General features: G+C 36.6%; 3 protein-coding genes across 3 annotated transcripts; 2 read left to right on the top strand and 1 right to left on the bottom strand.

Annotated features, from left to right (window-relative positions):
* Nucleotides 1-566: 566 nt before the first annotated feature.
* LOC114383686 (7-deoxyloganetin glucosyltransferase-like) lies at nt 567-3,294 on the bottom strand. The gene is made up of 2 exons (XM_028343410.1): nt 2,696-3,294; nt 567-1,605 (listed from the first exon to the last, which is right to left on the bottom strand). The coding sequence occupies exons 1-2, from the start codon at nt 3,204-3,206 to the stop codon at nt 677-679; spliced, it is 1,440 nt and encodes a 479-aa protein (XP_028199211.1). The 5' UTR covers nt 3,207-3,294; the 3' UTR covers nt 567-676.
* Nucleotides 3,295-12,960: 9,666 nt separating this feature from the next.
* LOC114384133 lies at nt 12,961-13,974 on the top strand. The gene is made up of 3 exons (XM_028343797.1): nt 12,961-13,331; nt 13,425-13,512; nt 13,783-13,974. The coding sequence occupies exons 1-3, from the start codon at nt 12,961-12,963 to the stop codon at nt 13,972-13,974; spliced, it is 651 nt and encodes a 216-aa protein (XP_028199598.1).
* Nucleotides 13,975-14,199: 225 nt separating this feature from the next.
* On the top strand, nt 14,200-15,084 carry LOC114384134. Its single transcript, XM_028343798.1, has one exon. It carries the CDS (start codon nt 14,200-14,202, stop codon nt 15,082-15,084), a length of 885 nt encoding a protein of 294 aa, XP_028199599.1.
* The last annotated feature ends 742 nt before the right edge of the window (nt 15,085-15,826 follow it).

Consider the following 15,826-nt stretch of genomic DNA (forward strand, 5'->3'; position numbering starts at 1 on the left):
TGTCTGTAATCTTGGACAGTATGATCTTTGGAAAATCTTAGAAGAATATTAAGAAAGATGTTCTTTAAGTGGGGAAATTACCTTAATTTGTCAATAGCCGGAAATAGGTGGTTTTACATGTATATATTTCTCTACTCTCGCTGTAAAACATATGCTCAAAAATAAATAAAAAAATTATATTCTACCATGCCAATTTTACACTAAACACTAATTTTAGTACATTATTTTATTTTTTTGATATACAAGGTTTATTTGCTTATAAAAAATATATCATCCATTTTTAAACATTAATCCTAACAAGTTTGCTCATTAGAGCATTTTTAATGAAAAAAATTTAAGTTTTTTAAATTATTTTTTGTGATGTCTATAATATTTTTTGTAATCTGCATAATGTCATGTTATGACAAAAAATTCATATATAATTTTACTTCAATGATAAAAAACTTTAAAAAAATTTTAAGAAACTTACATTTTTATATTTTTTTATTTTTACTTAATTATAGTCCTGTTATGTGTCACATAAATATTATTTTATATTGTTAAGAAACAGTTTCTTACCAAAGATATAAATTTTATTTTTAAGAAATTTTTCTTTATCACATAGATATGTTTCAATGGGAAAAAAAAACCTAAAAAGAAACATTTTTTTTCTTAAGAAATCCTTGGAAAAACCCGTTCAAAATGCTATAAGAACTTCACGAATCATTTTCTCAAATTGAACCAACGAGTACCCACTTGGACTAGAAGCTGCCACTTTTGCCAATCTTTTCCACTCCAAAGCTTTCTTTTTCATCTCTTTACCCTTTTCACCATCCATCAACTCCCTCACAAGGCTCTCTATTTTGCCCCTCTCAATATCCTCAATCTCCAACCCAATCCCCCACTCCTTGCAACAGAACCGACAATTGGTATGTTGCTCTGCAAAAAAAGGCCAACATATCATTGGAACACCTCCACACACACTTTCCAACGTTGAATTCCAGCCGTTGTGTGTCAAAAACCCCCCAATTGCTGGATGAGCCAACACTTGCTCTTGGGGACACCAACTAGACAATAGGCCTCTATTTTTCGTTTGTGCCACAAACTCTTTAGGTAAAATAGCGTTTTCACCAATCACAAGATCTGGTCTTATAACCCACATGAAGGTTTTGTTGCTGGCGGCAAGTCCCCATGCAAACTCAATCAATTGGTCATTTGTCATAACCGTGACGCTTCCAAAGTTCACATAAACCACTGTGTTGACTTCTTTTGTGTCGAGCCATTCCAAACACCCTGGCTCCTCCTTCCATAAGTTGGACCCGATTGCATTCAAGTCCTTATCCTTGACCTCATTCAAGAGAAAATTTAAAGGGCCGATGGAATACACAGGTGGCAAAATGGTTGAGAAAGCTTCCAAGATATCGTGCTCTAAGGCATCAAATGTGTTCAAAATTATTGCAGAAGCTTTCTGAGCTCTTATGCACTCGCCACGTGCGAAATTAAGCATGATATCATCTGGATCTGTGGTTCTAATGAAGGTAGGGATATCCTTCAGTCGAATTTCCTTGATGCCGGGTATCCAATCAATGCTAGTCTCCAAATACCCATTTGTGAGATAACTAGCATCTGCATGTCAAACACAACAATCAATTAACTAAGAAAACTTTCATAAATTCCGCTCTAAGTGAACGATCCTTATATATGAATCTAAGAATAATCTAATTAGTTATATAATTATTATCATATGATACAAAAAAAAAAAAAAAAACTGATCATCATCATGGTACGTTCATTTTCTTTGTCTTATTTATTTTTCTTCCCATTTTTTATGTTATTATTTATTTTTCTCTCTGTTCCCTAGACCCAAATCTTCTTCGGCTAGCACTCTCTAGTCGCAATAGCTCCCTCTATTCTCTTTACTTTTTATTTATTTTTCTCTCTCCACTATATTTGTTTATTGTTTTAGATTAGAGATTGAGAAAGTATCTAGTTTGCTATCTCTCTCTTTTTTTTTATTCTAGAATACCCAAAAATCCAAAGTTAAGTGTACGGTTATTTTTTATAAAACTAGTTAAAAAATTAACTAGAAATCCAAAAGTTAATTAAAAGTTAAAAAATTAATTGGTAATTGAAAAGTTAGTTTATTAAATTATAAATGTTCCGTAAATTAATTATTGAAATAATTGGAAAGTGTAAAATGATAAAAAAAAATAAAACCATAATTTATTTTAAAATGACAACTAGTAAATTGAATAAATATATTAAAAATAAGAAAGACTATGTTGAGTAAGGCATTCCGACTAACTTTTAATTTTTTTTACTAGTTAAAAAGCTTGTTTCACGGTTTGTTAAATAAAATTTTTTAGAACCACATATCCAGATTTTGAAACGTACACTACTTTTGAAGTAATATTTTTAAAATCATCAGCTAGTTTTATGTAATACTTTTAATAAGTTAGATTTTCAGTTTTTTTTAAAAAAAATACTTAAACAGAACAAACACCGTGATTTTCTGTGAGTATTTTTTTTTAAAGTTATTAATTGACCAATCAAGTATGATAATAGACGTGATGAAAAAAATTAAAAGATAAAAAAGTGAAAATAATCACATTACATATAAAAAAAATATTCGTCAATAATTACTCTCAAATGTAAAAAACTACATTGTAAAATAATATTAACCTCCTATACATTGTAAAAGAAAATAATCACTAACCTTTGAGCGGTGTAAGGTCCCTTTCAACAAGTTGCTGGTATTGTACGTAGCACATGAATCCACAAGCACTGGTGGTCCAAAACAAGACGTTTGGTACGCCAAGTTCTTGGGCAGCATCCAAAGTGAAGCTCATGATGCCATCAGAAACAACACAACTCACAGAAGGGACATCCGGGGAATCATTGAGCTTGGAAAGGAGGTTCCTGAAGTGCGGCAAGCAAGTTCTTTTGGTGTAGTCACAGAGCGAAGGCACGTGCTGTGTGCCTTCAATGTCAGGCTGGGGAAGCCCGTCGGCGAGGGTCTCAAAACGAAATGAAGAGAGACCATTAAGGGAATCAGGGCCTCTCGCTTTGAGAAGGCGTTTGTGGTTGTACTCAGTGTTGACAAAGGTTATGTGAAAGCCTTTGAAGTGAAGGAGTTTTGCTAGTTTCAGCATTGGGTTTATATGGCCTTGTGCAGGGAATGGAACGCACACGGCATGGGGCTTCTTGATTGCTTCCAGAGAACCCATTTCCTTTTTCTTTCTCAAGGGTGTGGAAGGAATTGATAGGTGTGGTTGATGGTGCTATCTTCTTCCTGACACCATAATTTATAAGGGACTTGAGAGAGAGGACAAACCTTTATTTTCATTCAACATTTAATATATTTTTTTGGTGAAAAATGTCTATCTCTTAGTCGGGGAGCGAAACTATTTGTATAAATTTTTCCACACTTATAACATGAATCGAACCCTGTTTAAGTAACAATATTTGTTATAGAAACATTGTTGGGACTTTATTTTTTGTATGATATTTTTAGAAATTTAATATTACAATGTAAATACCTATCGATTATTTTGAAATTTCAAAAGATTTTTCCTAATTTGTGTTTGGTGGTAAAGAAATAGGAGAGGAAAAGATAAATTTTTAAACTATTTATGGATTCCACACCTTTATTATATTATTTTAATTTAAATATTTTGGTAAATTATATATAAATGTTTTTAAAATAATTTTGTCATTATCTATGTCATCTTATATATAATAATTGTTAAATTAATATTATTAAATATATACCATGTTATTTCTAAGCAATAATATAAATTATGTTAAGAAAATTAAAATTTGAAAATTAAAGTAAAAAATATTTTATAAAACCAAAAAAATACATGAAGATATATTTATAAGAACTAAAAATATTTAAACTTAATAAAATAAGTGGGGGTCTTTGATTAAGATTATTATAAAACCTTAATTAACAAGAATTCAAATATAATACTTATTATAAAACATTGGGTCTAACTTAATTTCATGATTTATTAAATAAATTATATTAATATATTTTTAAAATCTATTTAATTTAATTTTTATGTAAAAATGATTATGGATAAGATTTAGTATAATATTGCATAACTCATTTTAAATAGAATAAATAAAGTATCATTTTTTAAAATAGAATAAATAAAATATGTCATAATTAGTTGGGTTCATATTATATTTTAGGCTTTTTACCTTCATAAAATTGGAATTGCACGCTTTTCATCCATGCAAATTGTTTGGTTTTCATTATTATTAGGATAATTTTATACTTCAAAACTTTGTTAATATTTTAATTCAAACAATTAACCCTTTTTTTATGAATATCTTTTTGGCACCCTTTACAGTTTGCTGGCCACTTCTACACTATTAGAAAATACACTTTCAACATCGGTTATTTAGAACATTCTACATCAGTTCTAAAACTGATGTTGAAAGTGCCGATGTTGAATATATATATGTTAACATCGGTTTTACAAAACCGATGTTAACATATATATGACAACATCGGTTCTCTGAATATCCGATGTTAAACACAATGAACAACAGTAAAAAAAGTGTAGGCATGATGAACGTTGACATCGGTTTTGTAGTACAATCGATGTTAATATGTTATATTAACATCGATTTTCTAGAAAAACCGATGTCAATGTAATATATTAACATCGGTTTCCTACGATAACCGATGTTAATATTCAAATGTTCACATCGGTTATTTATAAATAACCGATGTTAATATACAAGAGTTGACATCGGTTATCTACAGATGACCGATGTTAAAATACAAACGCTGACATCGGTTATATACAAATAACCGATGTTAATATACAAACGTTAACATCAGTTGTCTATTACAACCGATGTTAAGGTTCATGTCGACATCGGTTTTTGTAAATAGCCGATGTTGTTTATCATATTAACATCGGTTTTTGTTAATAACTGATGTTATTTTCAAGTATTTTTTTTATATATACTTTTTGTTTTTACAGTAAACCCAAAATTGTACCTGCCAAATGCAATTTCAAGGCCAATTCACAACAAATAAACATTTTATTCTGCTTTCAAGCAGTTTTAATGATAATAAACATCAAATAATTGATTTATCATAAAGAACAATCATCAAATGAATTAAATGTTCATATTACATAGAAAATGTCAAGAATGTTAAACCAAAGTAAACTAAGGAAAAAACCAATGTCCCTAAATCCTAGGTCTGATCTCTAACTCAGAGATAAAACTGTACCCACTGGATCCGCAATGCCTTTAATCTCTCTGGCTCCAATGGTCTACGATAGTTAAAATACTGCATGATGAAATAAATCATAATAAATTAATAATGTAATACAAATTATAAATAAATCGATTTTTTTTGAAATAAACTTATCGCTTCCCAATTATTCCTAAAAGTTTCTAAAATGATGGTGGACATTCAGTGCATCACATAGTAGCCGCACTCAATACTTCCTTTTTGTCTATTACGCTAAATACATAATGAAATTTGGATATTAATTAAACAACTAGTGTACAGACACATAAAGAAATATATCAATATATATATATATATATATATATATATATATATATACGTGGAAGTTTTATGTAAATAACGTACCTTGACGACAATCCACCTAGTAGAAGTCTTTGATTTAGGCTGTGGAGCATCATCAAGACCTTTTAAAGCACTGTTCTAGATGAGTAACAATTAACAACTGGTGTTATACGTTGAGGTATTACAATGCAAATGTATTGAAAAGAACACTAACCTATTAATAATCCCCTTAAGGTAGTTCTCTGGCCTATTATGCAATGAACAAAACCAGACAACTAGGTGTTCCTTGGGCAGGATGACCACCATCTGCTAGTGTCCGCTGCAGTGGAACCTAAAATGGGTTAGTACATTAGTAAACATTAATTAAATTTAGTTATTTTGTGACTTACCCATTTAGGTAGGCTCCAAAATAGACATCGCGTTGTGAACTCTACATCCAACTCTTTATGTAACTTTCAGACTCAAATTGCGATTGCCCAGACCTCTGAATGGACTGTGGCTCGCATACATGTTTCAGTGAGATGCCTGTTTATGTTAATTCAAAGTTAAATATTTATGAATTGAAAGCAATAACTTAGGTAATTAAAAGTAATATAAAATGACTTACAGAATCTACAACTGTAACATTGATATGCTGAGACATTGACCACCGTGTGCGATTTCGGAGAGGTCTTCGTGCTTTATGTAGAGGGGGAAATCTAGATTAAAGACCCCGAACACGGTGGCATCCCATCTAACCTGATAAGGCCTCAAGAAAAGCTCTGGGATGGTCAATGTCATTAGATAAAACGGATCATCGACCTCCGGATCGGGCTTTGGAGGTGGTTTTGCCAGAGACACAGCTACCTGTTCATGAAACAAAGTTAAATAGCCTAATTTGAGGCACGCTTAATGAATTAATTTAAAAAGAAGAAACATATAGTAAGGACAATAAGTACCTGCTGTGATAAAGACTTGATCAGATGTGTCGACCAAGCAAGGAAGGTGTGAAGTGTTTGCCCCACTAAGGAAACCTCATCACTGGGTACAGGAATAGGAGCATCTGTATCTGTAACCTCCTCCACACTCACCTTTACTTGACTAGGCAACAAATGAGTGTTATGAACAACAATGGATCCCTCATAAACTCTCCCCATGGAAACCAAGCGGGCAGGATCAGCTTCTATGTACAAGCCGCACCTGTCAAAGTCACCCGTCTCAGGATCGTTTCTTGAGGGATCAACACAACTCCCCTTTGTGCTCACTCGAGGACCGGAGGGACCAACCAGAGGGTCAGGAGGCACTGCAATTCCCTGAAATTGCATCTGTGACTGAAGCTGAGACTGCATGTGGCTGAAGGATACCATGACCTGCCGCGTCACTTTCTCTGTGATGGACTCCTCTAGCTTGTCCCTAATTTGCTGCGTCAGCTGCTGCAATTCGTCAAGAGGCAGGGAATAAGCATTGCGGGATGTCTGTGGAGCCGATCCAAAGTATTGCTTGATGGTGACACCGGCTCTAGCAGCACGGACACATCCAGGGTGCTCTGGACATCCAATAGCAGCGGCGAGAACATCCTGACGTACATGGGGGACGAAGGATCCCTGTGTGGCCTGGTCCTCAAAGGAATCCTGCACAGAAAACACACAGTGGTACATGGCATTCACAAAATATTGAAATATAATTGTAATGGTTAGTTGAAAATGACTTACAATCTTCTCAGTGATTTCCTTTGCGGCCTCAGTCGTCATCTCCCCTGTTTTCTTCGTGCGGGCCATCTTCCACTTCACATGGCGTCTGACCGGGGATGGAGGGTCGATGACGCCATCAACGCTTCCTGACTGTGCAGCTTCCTCCATCTTCTTCTTCATCTTCTTAGCCAGGAGCTTCTGCTCCAAATAATCATAACCCCCACGAGACAAAACGTGGGGGGCAGTATTCTGCTTCTGGATGGTCTGTGCCTTCTTGCACATATCCTGAAAAATTAAACAATAATGTTTGAAATTGGTAAAATGAAGTATAACAACATCATGTTTTTTTAAAAACAACTTAAATGACAAGGAACATACCTCCCAAGAAGGGTCTCTACGAGATTGGCAAAACTGGGCCCACTTTTCCTTGCTGATGCCATATTTCTCACAGACAGTGTCCTCGACACCGTCCTGATCGGCTGCAAGGGCGCATTTCCTCGTGAGGTCTGATTTAAACTGCCTCCATCTCTTCCCCACGGTCTGCGGTAACTTCCTTTTCGTCCTACTGTCAAAAGCCTCTGGGATATCAAATTTCGCCTGACAACATGAAATAAAGTTTATTTGTTACAATAATGTATTTTTTGGCTATAAATTAAACAAAATCAAATAAGCAAAGAAAAATACCTGAATATCCTCCCAAATCAGGTCCTTCTAAGCAGTAGGGACCTCCTTCCAGTACTTGTAGGTGACGTCCATCTTATCACGCGCCACAATCCCCAAATATGTTCTTAATTTCTTCCTGTGGGGACTGTCGGCCTTCCCGGTAGCAGGATCAACATGCACCACTGGTCTCTCAGCACCAGGTGGTCTAGTGGAAAGGAAAGATATTGAGTTGGTAGACGAGGAAGAAGCACAGATTGGTGCTGATCGTTCTAGTGCAACCTCTAATAAATCTGAGATTTATAAGGAGGAAGCACAGAATGCAGCACAGAAGCATAAACCAAAGAGGGTGGAGAGTGTCAATGCTGATGCAGAAGCCTTTGGTGTTCACTGGAAAATTTAGATTGCTTTATGCATTCTGAAGTTGAAGCACTAGAACATACGAAGAAAAGAGATACAGGACATCAAAGTGTGTCATTGGAGAATAAGACAGGAGATTCAACTGTGCTGAAGATAGGAGATTCGGCTCAAGTTGTGATAAAACAAGACATGAAGGGAAGAAAGCATAAATATGGGTTTAACAACAATAAACGTGAGAAGACAGAGAAGAAAAGGGTGGTGGATGATGAAACTGGCGACAAACATGAGCTGTACGAAGTCCTAAGGATACCATCTAAAACAAAATATCGATGCCTCAATCAGAGAAAAATGTAGTTGTCACTTACTTGCTTTGGTGGCCTCTGTCTCTGCAGAAAATTACATTAGACGATGTTAATCAATTCTCCTTCATCATGATCATTTCGATTAGCATGAACGTCGTCAGCTTCTTCTTCTCCGACAACGTTAGGAGTGATTTGAGTGGTCAAAGGACTAACATAGGTGTCCATGTATGAATCATCATCTTCTACATTAACACCAATTGTTTTGCCCTGCAGAACCACGCACCAACTTTCATCAGAAGTGTCTTGCACGTAAAATACTTGTCTAGCTTGTTCTGCCATGATGAAAGGGTCATTGTGGTAACCAAGTTTCTTTAAGTCTACCAACGTAAATCCTATATCATCGGTGCGCACACCGGTGTTGCTGTCAACCCATTTACATTTGAAAACACATATCGTAAATTTCACATAGTTAAGCTCCCAAATTTCATCAATGAACCCAAAGTAAGGGATGGAAGCTACACAGGGATTGGCGTCATTGACACTTGCAAAGTGTTGAGATTCAGCCCTTAGGGTGACCCCGCTGTTCTGCATTGTACTTTTGTCATCTTGTGCTTTTGTGTAAAATGAATACCTGTTTATGTCGTATCCTTGCCAGGTTATAACATTTCTTTTAGGCCCATCTGCTAGCTTTCTTAATGTTTCTGAAGCATTCTCATCTGCAAAGATTGTATCTTTAAACCAATCACAAAAAGTCTTGTTATGCTTTTTCAACACCCAATTCTTTGACATTTTCGGATTATTCTGTTTTACTAAAGCTTCATGCTTAACTATGTATGGAAAAACTTCATTACTGTTGTTCTAGACATACAAGTGAACATGTAACAAATCTTCTACACTTGGAGTAATCACATGCAGTCCTCTTGAACCCTTACCACCCACTCTGTCATCATGCCGACACTCAGGAAGCCCAACAGGTTTAGCCTTCTCTAAGTATTCTAAACAAAATTCAATGGCTTCTTCTGCAATGTACCTCTCAACAATAGATGCTTCTGGATGATATAGATTCTTTGTATACCCTTTTAAGATCTTCATGTATCGCTCAACCGGGTACATCCACCGTAGATAAACAGGACCACATCATTTGATTTCTCTAACCAGATGCACAATCAAGTGAATCATGATGTCAAAGAAAGCAGGGGGAAAATACATCTCCAACTGGCACAGTATAATTGCGGCCTCATTTTTCAACTCATCAAATTTGACTAGATCAATGACTTTGCTACATATAACATGGAAGAAAAAGCACAGGCGAGTTATCGCTAACCTGACTTTGTTTGGCAAGATGTCTCGTATAGTCACGGCTAACAATTGTTGCAAGAGCACGTGACAATCGTGAGACTTTAACCCTACAAGCTTAAGCTCCTTCAACTGCACAAGGCTCTTAATATTTGAAGAGTATCCTTGTGGAACCTTCACCCGACGAAGACACTGACAAAAACTTATCTTCTCCTTCTTGGACAAAGTATGACAGGCTGGGGGCAAGTAAATTTTCTTCCCATCAGACCTTGGATGCAACTGTGATCGTATACCCATATCAGCTAGATCTTGACGGGTATTCAAGCCATCTTTCGTCTTGCCTTGAATGTTAAGGAGCGTCTCAATCACACTGTCACAAACATTTTTCTCCACATGCATAACATCAATACAATGTCTAACGTCAAGATCACACCAGTACGGAAGATCAAAGAAAATGGACCTCTTATTCCATATGCAACTCTGACTTTTATCCTTCATTTGGGTCTTCCCAAATACAGTATTCAAGTGTTGAATCCGCTGATATACCTGCTCACCAGTCAACGGTATCGTCGCAATATCATGCTCTTGACTTCTATTAAAAGCTTTTTTCAATCGTCTGTAAGGATGATTGGGTGTTAGAAAGCGGTGTTGCCTACTGTAGACAGTTTTTCTCCCATGTTTAAGTTGTATGTAACTTGTATCTTCTTCATAGATGGGGCATGCATGATGACCCTTAACATTGTAACCGCTGAGATTCCCATATGCTGGAAAGTCATTAATGGTACAAAAAAGCATTGCACGCATTTCAAAGGTCTCCTTGCGAAATGCATCAAACACTACAACCCCCTCGTCCCACAACTTTCTCAGATCTTCAACCAACGAACTTAGATAAACATCAATGTCATTTCCTGGCTGTCTTGGGCCCGATATCATCATAGACAACATCATGTATTTTCGCTTCATGCACAACCAAGGAGGCAAATTGTAAATTACTAGCAGAACTGGCCATGAACTGTGTTGAGTGCTTAAGGTGCCATATGGATCCATTCCATCACTAGCTAGTCCAAGTCTAAGATTTCTGGGCTCTTTCCTGAAATCCGAATACAAACCATCAATCTTCTTCCACTGTGAGCAATCAACCGGATGACGGACCAGTCCATAAAAAATCCTTCCATTTGCATGCCATGTAAGGTCTTTTGCGTCGTCCTCGTTAGCAAAAAAATGCTTAAACCTTGGAATGATTGGAAGATACCACAAAACCTTTGCTGGCGGGCCCTTCTTTGACTTTTCATCATAATTGTTTTCCTCTTCATCCTTCACTTTGTACCATGAAGTCCCACACATAGGGCATTTGGACATTTCTTAGAATTCATGCCTGTAGAGTATGCAATCATTGGGGCAAGCATGAATCTTCTGATACTCCATACCCATGGGACACAGTATCTTCTTTGCCTTATAGTAACTTTTAGGCAGCATGTTGTCCTCTGGAAGCAGATTGTGCACTACCTCTAGCAGTGAGGTGCAACTTTTGTCACTCCACCCATACCTGGCCTTCACATTAACCAAACTTAACACCACAGACAACAGGGTTAAGGAATTCTTGCACCCTGTATACAAAGGCTTCTTTGAATCACTCTGCAATCCTTCATACACAGGGGCGTGTGCTTCCTGAAAAGACTCTTGTCCAAGGTCACAAATCATGTCCTCCAAGCGATCCCTCATTTCTACATCAAACGGTTCAGATTGGGACCCACTCTGCATGTCAGTCACTTCACCATGCCATATCCACGTCGTGTAATTCTTCTTCATCCCATCACACAATAGATGGTCCCGTATGTCGTCAAGTAGTTGTCGTCTTCCATTCAAACAGTTGATGCAAGGACAATAATATTTTCCTTCTTCATTCGGTCGACCTCTTTCTAAAGAAAATTGCAAGAACTGCTCCACACCATCCTCATATTCTGGGCTCATGCGACTTTGATTGATCCAACTTTGATCCATCCAAGCAAATCCATGCATGCAAATCTCACATTTTTATTTATAGGTGTGGCCCTATCCCATTTAGGAAGACTGTCTTTTATGTTAGCCTCAAACGTCATGCTTAGCATTATTTTGAACAATTTGAGTAAATTTCGGCAGCATTTCGCATTGGTCTCCAAGTACACGACATGACATCGGTGAAATGAATTTCACGATAATCAAGTATGCACTTAGAGAACAACTTGAAATGCATTCAACCGAAATTTCATCAAATTAATCAAAATAATAATAACCTGAACGAATGAGTCTAACATAAAAATACCAGTCTCCCCAAACTGTCCAAACGGACAATTCAAGACTAAATACAATGACTAATGCAAACTATCCGCAAGAATCATTGCATTTAGTCTCAAACGGGAATCTACGGTTCACTCAGAATGAACAACATTTATTTATATAGCAAATTACATTCAGCACGTATAACAACATTCATGACATACAAGAACATTCATGGCGTACAAGAACATACAAGGACATCAACAGTTGTGTGTGTGTGTGTGTGTGTGTGTGTGTGTGTGTGTGTGTGTGTGTGTTTGTGTTTGTCTCTTTATCTGTGTGTGTGTGTGTGTGTGTGTGTGTGTGTGTGTGTGTGTGTGTTTGTCTATGTGTGTGAGTATGTTTGTGTATGTGTGTGTCTGTGACTCAGTGTGTGTGTGTCTTTGTGTGTGTGTCTGTGGCTCAGTGTGTTTGTCTGTGTCTTTATGTGTGTGTGACTCTGTGTGTGTGTGTGTGTGTGTGTTTGTGTTTGTCTCTTTATCTGTGTGTGTGTGTGTTTGTCTCTTTATGTGTGTGTGTGTGTGTCTGTCTGTCTATGTGTGTGAGTGTGTTTGTGTATGTGTGTGTCTGTGACTCAGTGTGTGTGTCTTTGTGTGTGTGTCCGTGGCTCAGTGTGTTTGTGTGTTTGTCTGTCTCTTTATGTGTGTGTGACTCTGTGTGTGTGTGTGTGTGTGTCTGTATCTTTATGTGTGTGTGTGTGTTTGTGTTTGTGTTTGTGTCTGCGTGTGTTTGTCTCTATGTGTGTGTGTTTGTGTATCTGTTTGTGTCTCATTGCAAGGTAGCAAAGGATCGTTAAATTGTAAACATCATCAGCCACATGATGAGGGAAGCAGTATCAAATCAATGCTTTACAAGCTTTTTGGTGGGGAGCAATAAGGTGCCTATAGATGTTCTTCAATACGCTGACGATACGATATTCTTTGGAGAAACATCTATGGCAAATGTAAAAACTGTGAAGGTTATTCTCAGAAGTTTTGAGTTGGTTTCTAGATTGAGAATTAATTTTGCTAAGAGCAAATTTGGAGCTATTGGTCAATCTGAGGAGTGGTGTCTTCATGCTGCAAACTACCTCAATTATGCTTTGCTCCAATTTCCTTTCTGCTATTTAGGTATTCCGATTGGTGTCAATCCCAAAAGAAAAGTGGTGTGGAATCCTATACTTAGGAAATTTGAGGATAGGCTGAACAGGTGGAATCAGAGAAATATATCCATGGCTGGTAGACTCACTCTTATTAATGCTGTCTTAACAACATTACCTTTGTTCTACTTGTCTTTTTTCAGGGCCCCTAAAGCAGTGATCAATAGGTTATTTGCCATTCAAAGACAATTTCTTTGGGGAGGTAACCAAGAAGGGAAGAAGATTGCATGGGTATCTTGGACACAATGTTGTGCTTCTAGAGATGTGGGAGGCCTGGGGATCAAAGACCTTAGAATTCTAAATAATTCTCTACTAATCAAGTGGAAATGGTTGATGTTTCACCAACCACACCAGCTGTGGAATAGGATTTTGATCTCTAAATATAAAGGGTGGAGAGGATTGGATCAGGGGCCTCAAAAACATTATTTCTCTACCTGGTGACCTAAAGGCAATTAATCAACACCAAAGTATGACTACTGCTTCTAAACAATTCTGTGGAAGATGGGTAGGGGTAACCAAATCCTGTTCTGGGAAGATGCATGGGCTGAGGATGGGATTCCCCTCAAAGACCAATTTCCAGATTTATATCGAATTTCCAGATTTACAAGCACTGCAGCTTTTAGAAAAATAAGCACTGCAGCTTATTTAAGGAAGAAATTCTGCAGCATTTGCAGTATGTGGGTGGAAAAATAAGCACTGCAGCTTTTAAAATTAAATTAATTGAACTTATGTACAAGCATGAGTTCAAATTAATAAGCTTTGACAGGAGGTTTTATGTTTTTTTTTAAAATTTCACTACAGCTTTTAAAGAAGTTAAAATGGAAGCATCTTTATTAATTACAATTGAAGTATATAAGTTGGTTTTAACATATAGGAGATAAGATTTAATTACAACAGGGAGTGGTTATTCAAAATAACATGAGGTGGAAGGTGGGGGATAGAGAGAAAATTAGATTCTGGAAAGACAAATGGATTAATCAACATGAATCACTAGCAAAAAGGTACCCCAGGCTGTTTATCATATCCTCACAGCAGAATCACACCATTAGGCAGATGGGAATTCACAATGACAAGGGCTGGGAATGGAAATTTTCATGGAGAAGACTGCTTTTTGACAATGAAATTGATACAACCATCAATTTTCTTAGGGAGGTAGAAGGACAAAGCATACAGCAACAGCAAACTGACATTTGGGAGTGGCTAGGAGATCCATCAGGGAATTACTCAACTCCCAGCGCTTACAATCTGATATGGGAGGAAATTGTTGGTGGTCAGAAGGAGGATTGGAGTATGGAACTATGGAAGACAAAGATACCTAGCAAAATTGCGGTATTCACTTGGAGATTATGCAGGGGCAGATTGCCCACAAAAGAGAATCTGCGCAAAAGGCACATGCAGATCAACAATATGCTTTGCCCTTTCTACAGTGGAGCTATGGAAGATGAATCTCACCTATTTATTCATTGCATCAAAATCCAACCAATTTGGTGGGAATCGATGTCATGGATGAATATCAAAGGCACTTTCCCTTTCAGCCCGAAACAGCACTTCATGCAGCATAGCTCTATCCAGATCGAAGGATTAAGGGCTAAGCGATGGAGGTATTGGTGGTTGGCAGTAACATGGTCTATATGGAAGCTTAGAAACAGAATTTTGTTTGCAAATGCAGAATTTGATACTAATCGGCTTTTTGAAGATGCTATCTTTATAGTTTGGACTTGGCTTAGACAATTTGAGAAAGACTTCACAGTCCACTATAATCAGTGGTCAAGCAATATTAGACAAGGTTTTTTGTTTATGTAGAGGGAGTGCACATAATTCAGCAATACTTGTACACCACACAAGTAGACCTATTTGACTACTTATGTACTACATATAATAGTCCATACCTTTGTAATTAGTACCTCTGGTACTTTATTTCAATATAATATATTTATCTTTGCTAATAAAAAAAAGTGTTTAATAAGCATTTTTGGAAGGAGCTGAAACCTGAGTTTCTAAGGTTTGTTGCAGAATTTCATGTGAATGCTTCATTTCCTAAGGGACTCAATTCCTCATTCATTGAAACCAGTATGCAACATTTTACATGAAACACCAGTATATAACATTTTAAAGCAAACACCAGTATATAATATTTTAAATGAAAGAGCAGTATATACATACTAGTTCCTACGTACGTACCTGGAGTTGCTATAACCCGAACGACCTTCAACAACAATGTCAATTACAAGTAGTATATGATAACCTGGAAAAAAAAACATAGTCCATGTCATACATAACACTGAATTAATTTGTTCTGAAAAATAAAATCAGCAGTGAGGAGGAGCAGAAGCTAAATGATATTGAAGACAAGAAATGACATGATAGTCTAAAAAGTTTTATGTATCAGCAGGGAGTTGCATTGACTTGGACCATTTCGAAGCAAAGAAATGACATCATATTCTCCAATGGGAGTTTCAACGCTAACAGAATATTAGATGATGCAATTTTCTTGTTATGGACATGGCTCACACATTTGGAGAAGGATTTTGGTATTCATTTCAAC

The sequence above is a fragment of the Glycine soja genome, chromosome 14, assembly GCF_004193775.1.
Source record: "Glycine soja cultivar W05 chromosome 14, ASM419377v2, whole genome shotgun sequence".
NCBI classification, from domain to species: domain Eukaryota; kingdom Viridiplantae; phylum Streptophyta; class Magnoliopsida; order Fabales; family Fabaceae; genus Glycine; species Glycine soja.

What these genes read in the sequence shown, in the direction of transcription:
- LOC114383686 (XM_028343410.1), bottom strand. Translation starts at nt 3,206, where the DNA reads ATGGGTTCTCTGGAAGCAATCAAGAAGCCCCATGCCGTGTGCGTTCCA. An exon ending in GGACCTTACACCGCTCAAAG is followed by an intron (nt 1,606 to 2,695) that starts GTTAGTGATTAT and finishes TTTGACATGCAG; the next exon opens with ATGCTAGTTATCTCACAAAT.
- LOC114384134 (XM_028343798.1), top strand. Translation starts at nt 14,200, where the DNA reads ATGAGGTGGAAGGTGGGGGATAGAGAGAAAATTAGATTCTGGAAAGAC.
- LOC114384133 (XM_028343797.1), top strand. Translation starts at nt 12,961, where the DNA reads ATGATGAGGGAAGCAGTATCAAATCAATGCTTTACAAGCTTTTTGGTG. An exon ending in TTTGAGGATAGGCTGAACAG is followed by an intron (nt 13,332 to 13,424) that starts GTGGAATCAGAG and finishes GTCTTTTTTCAG; the next exon opens with GGCCCCTAAAGCAGTGATCA. An exon ending in AAGGGAAGAAGATTGCATGG is followed by an intron (nt 13,513 to 13,782) that starts GTATCTTGGACA and finishes ATTCTGTGGAAG; the next exon opens with ATGGGTAGGGGTAACCAAAT.